Source organism: Drosophila montana, unplaced genomic scaffold, assembly GCF_035044405.1.
Source record: "Drosophila montana isolate Dmon_TW-CO22-7 unplaced genomic scaffold, ASM3504440v1 contig_3200_1, whole genome shotgun sequence".
Classification (NCBI taxonomy): domain Eukaryota; kingdom Metazoa; phylum Arthropoda; class Insecta; order Diptera; family Drosophilidae; genus Drosophila; species Drosophila montana.
Genome location: NW_026998080.1, coordinates 707,594 through 720,882, shown reverse-complemented (window position 1 = coordinate 720,882; position 13,289 = coordinate 707,594). Strand labels below are relative to the sequence as shown.

At 40.9% G+C, this 13,289-nt stretch overlaps 4 protein-coding genes across 5 annotated transcripts; 2 read left to right on the top strand and 2 right to left on the bottom strand.

Moving 5' to 3' along the window:
• The first annotated feature begins 949 nt into the window (after positions 1 to 949).
• On the top strand, positions 950 to 2,447 carry LOC135432200 (FAD-dependent oxidoreductase domain-containing protein 1). Its single transcript, XM_064687737.1, has 2 exons — positions 950 to 1,186; positions 1,248 to 2,447. Exons 1-2 carry the CDS (start codon positions 965 to 967, stop codon positions 2,346 to 2,348), a joined length of 1,323 nt encoding a protein of 440 aa, XP_064543807.1. The 5' UTR covers positions 950 to 964; the 3' UTR covers positions 2,349 to 2,447.
• A 97-nt stretch (positions 2,448 to 2,544) lies between these two features.
• Mob4 (MOB kinase activator 4) lies at positions 2,545 to 4,127 on the bottom strand. 2 transcript variants are annotated; one of them, XM_064687738.1, is made up of 3 exons: positions 3,763 to 4,127; positions 3,318 to 3,691; positions 2,545 to 3,269 (listed from the first exon to the last, which is right to left on the bottom strand). In XM_064687738.1, the coding sequence occupies exons 1-3, from the start codon at positions 3,820 to 3,822 to the stop codon at positions 3,014 to 3,016; spliced, it is 690 nt and encodes a 229-aa protein (XP_064543808.1). In that variant the 5' UTR covers positions 3,823 to 4,127; the 3' UTR covers positions 2,545 to 3,013. The 2 variants fall into 2 exon arrangements, with proteins under 2 accessions (XP_064543808.1, XP_064543811.1); XM_064687741.1 differs by having other exon boundaries at positions 2,545 to 3,251; positions 3,763 to 4,123.
• A 112-nt stretch (positions 4,128 to 4,239) lies between these two features.
• Rab2 (RAS oncogene family member Rab2) lies at positions 4,240 to 6,755 on the top strand. The gene is made up of 4 exons (XM_064687742.1): positions 4,240 to 4,424; positions 5,666 to 5,825; positions 5,899 to 6,235; positions 6,302 to 6,755. Exons 1-4 carry the CDS (start codon positions 4,379 to 4,381, stop codon positions 6,398 to 6,400), a joined length of 642 nt encoding a protein of 213 aa, XP_064543812.1. The 5' UTR covers positions 4,240 to 4,378; the 3' UTR covers positions 6,401 to 6,755.
• A 700-nt stretch (positions 6,756 to 7,455) lies between these two features.
• Positions 7,456 to 13,254, bottom strand: chk (chaski). The gene is made up of 5 exons (XM_064687736.1): positions 11,175 to 13,254; positions 10,356 to 10,465; positions 9,751 to 9,932; positions 8,950 to 9,190; positions 7,456 to 8,878 (listed from the first exon to the last, which is right to left on the bottom strand). Exons 1-5 carry the CDS (start codon positions 13,242 to 13,244, stop codon positions 8,734 to 8,736), a joined length of 2,748 nt encoding a protein of 915 aa, XP_064543806.1. The 5' UTR covers positions 13,245 to 13,254; the 3' UTR covers positions 7,456 to 8,733.
• Between the last annotated feature and the right edge of the window lie 35 nt (positions 13,255 to 13,289).

Genomic DNA, 13,289 nt, shown 5'->3' with positions numbered 1-13,289 from the left:
TAAATATAATGTCCTTTTCAGAAAAATAGCCATATTTCCGAAACCACAAGGACGATTTGAATGTCCTTTGGCCAGTTGATAACCTTGACCCATACAAGTTTTTTGAACTATGAGCTGTCAGGATCCACAAGGACACGGGTGAGCTATAGGCTTTCTAATAAGCAAAATAAAAGTCCTTATATTTCAGCTGTTTGGATGACTTTCGTCCTTTTCTTTGTATATTCTAAATTGACAGGATAAGCTCAGTCTGTTGTCTAAAGGACATCCTGATAGTCCTTTAAATAGCCAATATATATTTTGTGAGCAACTCCTTTTTAGAAAAATAGCCATAACACGGCCATATCCTTGCAGATTTTTAAAGGACTTGGTGCGTTATGATCGTAAGGACCAACTGCATCGATCTGCATCAAAACATTATGTGGATCTGCATCAAAACATTATGGGGTCATCTAAGAATCATGGACTTGGTAAAATTGTAAGGAAATGGGCCAAAATCGTTAATATTTTAGAAAAAACGAGGAAGAGTCCGTTGTAGATTGGTCAGTTGGTAGCCCGGAGCTATGCAATTCATTTCACACAGGACTCGACCGAGTTATGGCTTATTTTCTATATACAAAAATATCCTTTTTTCTTCGTGTATGTTCGCCCTTGTTATGCATGTTATAATAAATTTATTTAATTATTCAAATGTTACATATATCACCATCAATTCGTGTAGGCCACAAGAACTACAGAGTATTTAAAATTAAACAACGAGTGGAAAATATGACGACCGGCTATACTTTATTAATAAGAAAGAGCCCTAGATAGTCTAAATTGTAGTATTGTTAAGCTAGTATTATTGTAGTTTATTTACTTGCTTTGATAAGCCACGAGAAATCTAATCTGGACGCGTGCATTGATTAAAATAACACACGGCTGCAATCAAGATGGGCGGCCACTAAAAATTGGCTCAGTAGAAATAATGCTGCGATTGGGACGTGTTTTGCGCACGGGTGCACTGCATCAGCAGCTGCGCTGCCAGAGCGGTGCACAGGCCACAGCCGCTTGCGGGGATGCGCTGCCCGAGCGCTGCAATGTGCTGATCATTGGCGGTGGCGGGATGGGTGCCTCCTCGGCGTACTGGCTCAAATGCAGGACACAGCATGAGAAGCTGAATGTGCTGGTTGTGGAGCGGGATGCGTGCGTGAGTTAGTCCGTATTGGCTATAAAGGATTCGCTCTAAATGTTCGCACATTGTTGCACAGTACACGACTGCATCCACAGTGCTGTCCGTGGGCGGTGTGCGGCAACAGTTCTCGCTGGCGGAGAACATTAAAATGTCGCTCTTTGGCTACGATTTCATTTCCAGTTGCCGCAGCTATTTGGGTGATGTGGACTTGAACTTTCAGCCGCATGGCTATCTTATCTTGGCCAGTGCCAAGGGCGCTGAAACGCTGAGCCGCAACTCGAAGCTGCAGAATGAGCTGGGCGCACGCAACGAGCTGCTCGGTGCGGAGGCTTTGCGCACCCGGTTTCCCTGGCTCTCCACGGCGGACATTGAGCTGGGCTGCTATGGCGTGGACAAGGAGGGTTGGTTCGATCCCTGGGCCCTGCTGATGGGCTTCAAGAAGCGGGCGCGCGCCTATGGCGCCCAGTTTGCCAATGGTGAGGTGACTGGCTTTGAGTGGAATTCAGCTGGTGAGCTCTCCGGCGCTTTGGTGGCCTGTGCCGATGGTAACGTACGTGCCGTTCAGTTCGATACTTGCGTCCTGGCTGCGGGCGCACAGTCCGGGCAGGTGGCGCGTCTGGCCAAAATTGGCACGGGTCAGGACTTGCTGAGCGTGGCGTTGCCCGTGGAGCCGCGCAAGCGTTATGTCTATGTGATAAATACGCAGGGTCGCAATTGTCCGGGCCTGGCGACGCCGCTAACCATTGATCCCAATGGCACGTATTTCCGGCGCGACGGTCTGGGCGGCAATTTCCTGTGCGGTCGCAGTCCGGCGGATGATGAGGAGCCCGAATGCGATACACTGGACGTCGATCACGGCTACTTTGAGTCCGATGTTTGGCCCACTCTGGCCAACCGTGTGCCCGCCTTCGAGTCGGCCAAGGTGCAGAGCAGCTGGGCTGGCTACTATGATCACAATAGCTTCGATGCCAATGGGGTAATTGGCCGACATCCGCACTACAAGAACCTGTACATAGCAGCTGGTTTCAGCGGCCATGGCATACAGCAGACGCCAGCGGTGGGACGCGCCATCGCGGAACTTATACTGGATGGTAAATATCGTACACTAGACCTTAGTGGCTTGGGCTTTGAGCGTCTGGTGGCACAGCAGCGCATGCTGGAGGTGAATATTGTCTAAACGGGAAACCTGTTTTAAATGGTTTGCTGTTTCGATTTATTGTAAATGTTTTTATATAGTTTATGATGAATAAACTTTACTTATTAGTTTTTGTTACAACTGCGTTTCCGTTTTTTAAAGGGAAAATTTTCTTTTCTTTTTTTTTTTTGGGAAAAGGAAAATCTGTTGTGTCTAATGTGTGTTCTTGTGTTCGTGGGTGTGTGTGTCTACATATAATTTATTTAAAATAAGAATTTTAACATAATCATTACGGAATTAAGTGGCGAATCGGTTTAGTTGTCTGTTTAAACTTTTGCTCTTGTTAATATTATATAGCTTTTTATATATTTGTCGCTTTGAACTAGATACACAAAAATTTGCAAATGAGTTTTCGTTTTCTCCATTCTTCCTTTTTAATATGCCCCTCAATTCTGCTGCCCCGTCAGTTTCTTCCTTTTACTGTCCGTCCGTGTGTGATCCAAAAAACAAAATGATGCGTTTAACTCGAATCTCTAATGCAAGCTATTAGTAAATATATATATATTATAAATATGTTTAAGTGAGTTGTGTATGAATGACTGAGCTTTTGTCCGTCAATAATTTCTTATGCTTTAAGTTTGTGTTGCTGTTCTTGTTGTGGTTGTTGTTGTTGTTCAATTTGTTATTGTTATTGTTGTATTTGTTGCTTAGGCTTCACTTTCGCCAGGTGCCGCATTCTCCTCCTCGTTAATGGGCACAATCAGATTCTCCTTGGACATGAGATTGTATTTTGTGACAAAGTGTGTAAATCGGTGGCATAGATACGTCTCAGCCTCGAACTCATCAAAGATGCGACGATGATGAAAGTATGCGTGCGAGAATATGCGATAGACGCGTCGACACACCGAGCCCAGCTTGGTCACCGACGATTCCTTGATGGAAACTCTGTGGTCGGGTGTAACACTTGACTCATTATGCGGCTAGTTGCTTGGGGCGACTCAATACACATACCTGCTTGGAAAGTATTTGTTGCTATTCAGCAGACAGGCGGCGCCGTCCAGCGTGTGGCGTGTATAATCAATGGCAGGGCACTCCTTGGGCGTTTTGTGTGCCGCACACAAGAATATCCATTGATCGGTGGCCGTCATTTGCGTGCACGTCGACGGGGAGCATTGTTTCTGCAGCCGCACGGCCAGTCCATTCAATTCCATGCAGAATTGCCGCAAATGCTCATATTTCCAGACGCCCTCGTCTTGTGCCTCGGGCATGGTCAGTATTAGCTCCACATTCGAGGGATCGCGCTTAATCATCTGCTGTATGTACTGCTGCACGGCGAGTGTGCTGTCCATTTCCTCCAGCGGTTCATCGGGCCAGCGACAGAAATCCTGTTGTTATGCGGGCGAAAGTTGCAGATTTTGGGAAAACAGTTTGGTTTCTTTTAAATGCCATTACATACCTTTGATTTTGTGCCTGGTCGGTTCCTACGCAATATTGTCGAGCCGTCAGCCATCTTCATGTTTCACCTTGCCTCAGTCGGAAGGAAGAAACAAAACAACACTAACCCACACGCAAACACACACACGAACACTTTTGGGGCCCTGTTGTATGAAGACAACGAAGCTGTGGAAAATATAAGGGGCGACCAGGAGCCGAACGCTCTACAAGTCGCAGGCGCTGTGTTTGTGGCTAGCCAAATGCAGCAATTAATTTAAGCTAAATACGATAATAGTTATTTTCGTTTACACATTTCACATTTAATTAATTATAAATTGAGCTAAAACACTTCGCTTTGTGCGAGAAAATTTCTGACAAAACTGCTACATACATACATATAGGGCTGGCATATCGATATCGCATTGGTGCGCAACATTGGCAACCCTATGCGCCAATTGTCGCAGCCCTGGATGTGTGTGCAGCTGTCGTTATCGTTATCGTTAATCAGCACCAGTCGTCATCATCAGTCAACTTGCAAAACTAGACGGATTGGAATTGCGTATTATTATTGCCATATATATCGTTCATAATTGCTTAAGAAGTACATAATAGAGTTCATAAAGTAACCAGCAGCAAAAATGTCCTACGCGTACTTGTTCAAATATATTATCATTGGCGACACTGGTGAGTGCTGGCATATTCCATATGAGTGTGTGTGAAAATTTGTAGTGCGATTGTCTCCCCAAACTGTGCAGTAACAACAAAACAAAGACTAAGAAAAACTCAAACTGCGTAGTGTTTGTCATCTAGTTTTTGCCCTTTGGCTGCCATTAAAGCTAGAGTCAAGCGCAGTGACCAGCTGCCTTGCAAATGGGAAGCACACCACGCTGCAAGGAAAAATCAATAAAACCATAACAACGCCTCTGTATAGAAAGGCGCGGGCGTTACTCCACACTGTTGAAGTTAACAGTTGCTTACTATTTAGTCACAGGGGCTGTGCGGGGTGCAACATTCGTATGTTAGGGACCTGCTGTTGCCTGCCGCTGAGTCAACCGCTGCTTGAGCCACCAACAATTCCAACCCCAAACCCCATGCAGACTTCTGCTTGGACGCATTTTAGCATGATTTTTGCTACTCAGCAAAAGTTTCAAAGGGATAGTGTAAAATATCTGTTCATCGTTTTCCGCTTGGCTTATCAGCAGTGCAAATATATACATATGTATGTATGTACACACATATACACATACAGCGCTTTTCATTGACAGCTACATTAAACAGCTGTTGATTTCACTTGGATCTTATCAGACAAATATCTGCAGAGGGTAACTTCTGCTAGCTGTTGTCCTTTAAACCTTTAACTCTCAATTGTAGTGCTGAAAATGAGGTGTTAAATTAACACATAACTGGGGTCCGACGATTAAATACCCTTGCCAGCATATGTCATTGATATCTTATATTCTATATACAATACAAAGAGCTGTCATATAAATATACATATGTATATATGATATCTTATATTCTATATAAAATACGAAGAGCTATCATATAAATATATATATAGTTATAGTAGTAGTTATAGTTATAGTTAAAAATGAATTTGAATTTCGATAATCTGTTTTACGGTTTGTGCTACACAAACATTATATACATATATATATATATATACATAACCCATTGATCCCATTCAAACTACGACAGCTTTTGGTATAGATATCATATTTAGCTTACGCAATGAATCAAAAAATTGGCAAAATATAGTTTAATTTAGCTCAGTTGGAATTGTTCGAATAATTGTCTGTTGTTTTGCTGAAAATATTGCTTTACTTTGTGAAAATGTTTAAAAAAACTTTCACTTTAGCGCTTTAAATTTCATAAGCGGCAATTACTAAATTAGTTTATCTTTGCTTTATGGCGTATTTCTCAAGGCGTTGGCAAGTCATGTCTGCTGCTGCAGTTCACGGACAAGCGCTTCCAGCCGGTGCATGATCTGACAATTGGCGTGGAGTTTGGAGCACGCATGATCACCATTGATGGTAAACAAATAAAATTGCAAATCTGGGATACAGCCGGTCAAGAGGCATTCAGGTGCGTTATAAACGGTTAAAGAAAGTTTGTGCATTATTTAATTGTTTTATTTGTTTGTTTGTACGCCAATTAGATCAATTACACGATCGTATTATCGTGGCGCAGCTGGCGCTTTGCTTGTCTATGACATCACAAGGCGCGAGACATTCAACCACTTGACCACATGGCTGGAGGATGCGCGCCAGCACTCAAACTCAAATATGGTGATCATGCTAATTGGCAACAAGAGCGATCTGGACTCGAGGCGTGAGGTGAAAAAGGAGGAGGGCGAGGCATTCGCAAGGGAGCATGGCCTGGTCTTCATGGAGACGTCGGCGCGCACAGCAGCTAATGTTGAGGAGGCTTTCATCAATACAGCCAAAGAGATTTACGAAAAGATACAGGAGGGTGTATTCGACATCAACAATGAGGTACACAACTTATTACAATAATTAATTGTGATAACAGCATGACTAATGCGTTTTCATTTATTGCAGGCAAACGGTATTAAAATCGGTCAACAGGCAACGCCCACAAATCCAGCGCTGCCCGGCTCCGGCGGTGCGGGTGGTGCAGTTAACAGCGGTTGCTGCTAGGAATAAAAAACAATTTTGCCGATGCCTGCACTTGGGATAGCCGTAGCCCGTAGCCGATAGCCGCTTCTGTAAAAGCTACTAGTGACTAACTCGTAGAAGGTAGTGGAAGCTGATTTATTGTTTTCATTTTTTTATTTCAAGCAAAATATTAACCGTAATAAATTTAGCTGCAAAAATAGTAAACCGCAAATTAGTGAACCGTTTTCAACACTAAGCGTAATGTTTTAAAAGAAGAAACCCCAAAAACTAACATAACCGCTGAAAAGAATAAATATATAATAAAACAATAGATAAAATAAGAATGCATTAAATTCAGTTTTAAATAAACTAAAGATCAACAATTGTATATGTAAAATGTGTCGTGCGTGATTTCTAAATTTTGTAAACTTTAAACAAAAAACATACGTATATAAAAAAAAAATAAAAATATTTTTGTGTACATTTAGTTAGTTTGCTAGTTACATTTTGGCTGAGCAGTAATTGATAAATGGCGTGTAATATATATACATATATTATATAAACATACTATGTGAACTTGTCTCATTGTGATTCGTTTTTCGATGAATCCTAAGCACCCAATCCCGTCTCTCCCGTTCGTGGTGGCTGCTTTTTTTCTACTACATTATACAAATAATTATTTATGATTTGTTTATATTTTATGTTGAACGCATTTGCTTTGTTTTTGTGTAATTTGCATAACATTTAACGATATACATATATACAAACACAGACATGCATACAAAAATAACTATATATATTATATAAGTTTAATACATAATTATTATACAAAAACAAAAACAAATCGTGGTGATAATGCTAAATCAATTTGATTATGTCGCCGACAATTACGAAGTTTATATATATATTAAAATAAAGACAGAAATAAAAATTAAACAAACAAACATGAAATAAAATCAAATTATTTATAAACATTTGTATTTGCCAGACCCAAAGCAGTATAATATTAATATACACAATAAATATTACAAAAATACAAACCACAATTGTGTTATATTTTGTTGGGTACGAAGAGGTTTAAAGAAAAAACATCCGGCTTCTTTTAAAAATTATGTTTTAATTGTTGAATATTGTTTAATATATAGGTATATACTATTTGTGTTAAGTTAATTGCTGCTGGTAAACAGTTTAGAATTGCATTTTAATGTAATATTGTTTTATTTGCTAAATGTTGTTCTGCTTATGGCTAACAAAACTGTTTTTGTTTTTTATTTATTTATTTTTTAATTTTTTATTGGAAACAACAGCTACATAGTCTACAGTTGTATATAGAGGTTATATTTAGGCATTATTTAGTTGGATTTAAACTAAATTGAAGTGTGCTTTATATGTATATTTATATATTTCTAGTTGCTTTTTAGGCATAGGCTAAATTGATCTCAGTGCGCTACGTGAACTTCTTGATTTATTTTTTATAATAATACTTGAACTGCGTCGGTTTTTTGTTGACAAAAATTATTTTAAATTTATTCAATTTGCTGGCGAACCATTTGCAATTCGGGCGATGTTCTTTTCTTTCTGTTAATATGTATCATCAATAATTCATCAACAATTTACAAAAGTTTTACCTAGTCAGGAGCTAAGTATTTTAATCGCTAGTTGTTAATTTGCCGCTTTGAAGACTGTTAGTTAAATTGATTGCGAACTTGCCTTTGAATTTATTGCATACGTTACATAGATTGGTATTGATATTGATTATATTTGTAATTTGTTGTTCTATGACAATCGAGGCGAATCTTTGAATGTGATTTTACAACAATTATTAAACTATTATTCGTTTACAAAAAAGACAATTAGGGTAACCCGTTTTGCGCATGGCAGTGATGCACTGCATTGATATTGAATTCTGGTAACTATAGTTCGGTCAATAGTATATAAGTATGCATGTTGTTGTTGTTGTTGTTGTTGTTGTTGTTTTATTGGAGTATCCGTACAATGTAGTTGTCCTAGTGCGTTAACTAACTAATATAGTTGTTAAATATAATATTAGTTTTCAAGTCAATGTTTTGCTTACACGCGAAGAACTAGTTATTAATTAATTATTTATCTATTAATTCGCTCTGAGTTTTATATTTTAGGTAATGTTTTTTTTTTTTTTTTTTTTGTTTTGTGGTTTTTGTTTTTTAGCTGCAACAGCATTTGACATAAGAAACTTGATAACATTTAATGCTAGTCCATTATTTGTGTTTTAATTAGGCCGCAGTGCTGCATAATTGCACTGAAGTTTATCAATTGTAGTCCTTGAATTATATATAATTATTTTTATATAAATTTCTTTTCGCTTTGATTGGTTCTTCTACTGACATTTTAATAAACTAATGTAAAAGTTGAGCTTTTTTAGTCTCTGAGACATCACTATCACTCTCCTTAGTTGGTTTCTTCTCACAGAACTCAATCATATACGAACAGACGCCGGAGAGTGCTATAAATATGCCCGCATAGTAGAAGGAGTCGTCCCATCTGTACATACATACATTAAATTGTTTGGTTAACTAACTGATCCTTAAGTGGTTAACAAATGCTGTACATACCTGCCCGTAAACTCATAAATGGCGCCTGCTATCGGCGGGCCGGCAATCATGCCAACGCCCTGCACCAGCAGCACCAAACCGTAGGCACAAGTGAAATCATCCATATCAACGATACTGACCAATATGCTGGGCGTAAACGAAAAGGAGCTGGCAAAAGTGAATCCAAATATGACGCACATCGTCATCAGTCCATTGTAGTTATTGATTAGCAAGGGCATAAAAAACACCGAAGCACCACAAACTGTAAACAATAATAAAAAAAATGTTTAAGTTATATTTCATAAGCATTCTTATAATATTCCCTCAATGGGGGCAGGCGTAAAAATCAGTTTATTTATTACTTCAACAAAATATCTTTTATTAAATGTTGTATTTGCGTTCCAGTAGACAATATCAAATTTATGAAAATCGCATAGAAAGGCGATTAATATATGTAACTTAAATGAAAAAGTACAGAAAAACTCATAATTAGAAGACCTTTGTAATCGATAACTTTTTAGATATTACTTGTTCTCACATTCCTCATCTACATTTCTCTTGCCGTTTACCATAATAAACTTATTCTTATTTACTTTTGTTCGTCCTTTCTTTCTCTCTATTTCTCTTTCCCGTCACTCTCTTCCACCCTCTCAGCCACTCTTAACTCTCAGACAAAAAGTGAAAGCGAGCGCCTTTCTCTGCGATTTTCAGTCTTTTAATTAGAGTTTATAGCGAATATGCGTTTTGTAACAGAATAACTTCGCTGTATATCATTTCGTACTATATTTTTACATATATATATTAGTTATGGTCAGAACTTACCCAGCATGCATATGGAGTAGCATATATTGATATTCATCCAGGATGAATCGCCCAGATAACCCAGTCCAATCATGCCCACCGTTTGCGCAATACCAATTCCGGATATGAGTACTGCGCTTACGCTCACCTCATAGTTATATTGCTTCATGTAATCGGGCAGATAAAGATAGGGTATGATAAACCTGTAAAATGTTTATTTTATTATTTAATGTTTGTTTGTAATAAACATTGCGTGTTGTCAAGATAAGTGAAGGTTTATTATCAAATTTGTTTAGGCTTTGTAATATGAGTAACGACTTATCCTTTTAAGTAATTTACGATCTATTAAGTGCTTAGCTTTACTATAATGTTTTTAATGTGATTATTTACATACATTAATTTCATAGCTTGAGTACCCCTAAGTGCGCACCAAGGGGTTCATAATTTCTGTATAATACATGATATTTTGAGCAGTTGCCAAAAACTGATTGCGACATTTGTACTTGACAGATTTTCGACTCGTTATGGCCGTTGGCATTTCGAAAATATCTATTAATTTTCGCACCAGATACACAATTTGTGGTGCGCAGATTGAGACCTTCGGAAAATGGGCGCTGAGTACTTACCAAATGAACAAAAACAATGTGGATAGATTGAAGAGCGCGAATTTGTTATCCAAGAAGAGTGAAAAATCAAAGGCCGATTTCATGGTGTCCACAAAGTTATCATACCAGGTCTGCGAAGCGAGATAAGAATTTATATGAATTATTATTATTATTATTATTTTCTTTTTTGAGCAGAAATTAGGCAATACGGAAACAAAGCACTGTCTGATTGGCCGCTTATCAATACGAGATGTTCTACAATCAACCCACCAGTTGTATATATGTCTATTATTAATATATGTATTGTTTATATATTTTGTAGTGCGTCGATAATCGCGCCTTGAGCCCAATAGAGAGCAGCGGTTGTCATGCGTGCGAGATTTGGACTTGGACTCGCAGTCGCCTGATAACTGACAGAGCAAACGAGCGAGTTAAATATTGACCAGGCTCTGAGAAATCATAAGATTCTACCTATACTAAAACATGAAAATGAAACTATTTTAAGAGGAAAGCAAGTACACAATATGATCAAAGGTTACATAGCTAAATATTTCTAGATTTCTATGTGGGAGATTTCAAATCCTGATTCGTTAGTAAAATATAGAAATAATATTCCATAACCCTAATCTAATCAAAGCTTGACCCTAATCAGTTTTTAAATTAGAATAAAATAAACAGTAATTAAAAGTCTTTAATTCGCATGATTTTTAATAATTGATTATCATTAAATTGGATTATTTTGTTCTATTCTAAGTTATCATATCATGATTTACTGAAAATATTTAAAGCTGGAAGACAGCTGCCTTCTATCTTATCTAAGCCTCAATTCTATATACTCACATCTTCCTCCTCCTTGGCAATGGTGGTCATCGAGTTGCGATAGATGTTGGGGCAGGAGGAGGCGCGCAGGCGATAGCGATGCGTGTTGAGCATGGCTCCTCGATAATGTATGGAGTTGCGATGTATGCGCATATCCTTCAGAAAATTGGAGTTCCTGATGGAGATGTTGCGACGCAGATTCGAGCGATGCGCATTGGGCTTCTTCGAGCGTGATAGACGGCGCAGGCCCGTAATACTGTCTAGACGGGAACGACGCAGCGCTAGCTCGCTGTTCTCCTCGTGCTCGGGTATGGCAATCACGGTGGATGCAGCAGGGCGCGGGTGTGGTCTGGGATGTGGATCGAGCAGCGCGAAGGACTCCTCCTTGACGGCCATGTAGTAGGTGTGCATATCATCGCTCAGTATGTCCACAGAGTTGTGGCGCAGCCCATTCATCAGGTTGGACAGCGAGCGCGTATTGTGCTTGGTCATGAAGAGATTTTCATTGAGCGAATAACGAGAGCTGGCATAATTCTGCTCGTTGTGCTTCTGTGTGAGGTAGCCCTCGTCCGAGGAGCGCACCGAACCATTCGGTGTGCCCGCAACTGTGGAGCGCTTCTCCGAAGGCGACAGGGTCTCTATGGATGCCAAGTAGCTCTTTTTGGCCGCCTCCGCCACCTCGTACGGTATGCCGCCCATGAGTGTATCATCCGGAGAGCCTAGAATTGGCGCCGTGGGTCCGTAGGCTGCGGCGCCCGACGACATGGACAGCAGATTATCGCGTGAGGGCGCCTCGGCGCCCTCCTTGTGCCGCAGCGAGCGACGGCTCAGGCTCTTCACCTCGCAAATGCTGTCCAGTTCCTGGGCGCTGAGAAATGTGGGCAAGAACAATTCGCTGCGATAGCGCTTGAGGCTCGTGTCCAGCGGATCATCAATTTGCTGATTGGCCTCGGTGTTGTTCTTGGTCACCAGAGTGTCCAGCACGGCCTCCTTGGTTATGCCAGTGTCCAGCAGTTTCTTGATCTCCTCCAGACACACGCTCGAATTGGAGAACGTGGTCACACTCTGCGAACGGCTCTCCAAGCGATTTTCCTCAATCAGCCAGTCGGGATCGCGCATCAAAGCGCCACACACACACGCATTCAGCATGGTGCCGCCCAGGATTAGTGTGGCGCCACGCCAGCCATATGAATCTACCAAATACTGTGTGAGACGCGCATAGACAAAAGTTCCAATGCCCGTGCCAGAGGCGCCAATGCCCGTGGCAAAGCTGCGCTTCTTATCAAACCAAAAGGCAATCGATACCACAGCCGTGACATAGCCAATGCCAAGGCCCAGTCCGCTGATGATGCCAAATGTGACCATCAGCATCTCAACGGAGTTGCAAATGGAGGAGATGGCAAATCCAAAGGCGGACACAAGGCCGCCAAGTATGGTCATCTTGCGGCAGCCATATTTATCCACCAGATTCGACCAAATGGGACCCATTAGCAGCGGCACCGAAAAGAACAGGGAACTGATCCAAGCGGTCTTCGATGGCGACTCGCCAAAGTAGGCCAGCAGCTCGGTATTAATCAGGCCAAAGGAGAAGGAGAGGCCATCCCATATCAGGGAGACCACCAGCGAGGCAAACACCACAACCCAACCGTAGCCGCCATCGGGCATTTTGGGCGTCTTCTTTTCGGTGCTGCTCGAATCGGTGGAATCGCCCGATTCATTCGATATCAAACGCTTGCGCTTCTTCACCTCGCTGCCAGTCATCATCAAGTTGCCATCCCCGTCGAGGGCAATAATGCTATTGCGTACCGTGCGACTGTGGCCGGCGGCATCGTCCAGCTCCTCCACGGATAGATTGCAGAAGGTCACCTCCGGGAAGAGGTCGTGTTTGATGGACTTGTTCAGCGGCGTGTTTGCCGGCGCGGGCAGAGTTGGTTGACAAATGGTGCCATTCAGTTTACTGCTGCTATTATTAATATTATTGTAATTATTATTATTATTGTTATTGGCAGCTGCATTGGTGTTGTTGTTGCTGCTGCTGCGCTTGTTGTTGGATTTGTTGCTGTCACTCTGTGTAGCTGTTGGCTTGGCCATTTTGTCTTAGGCTCTAATTTAATTACTTCTCCTCTCAATATATAT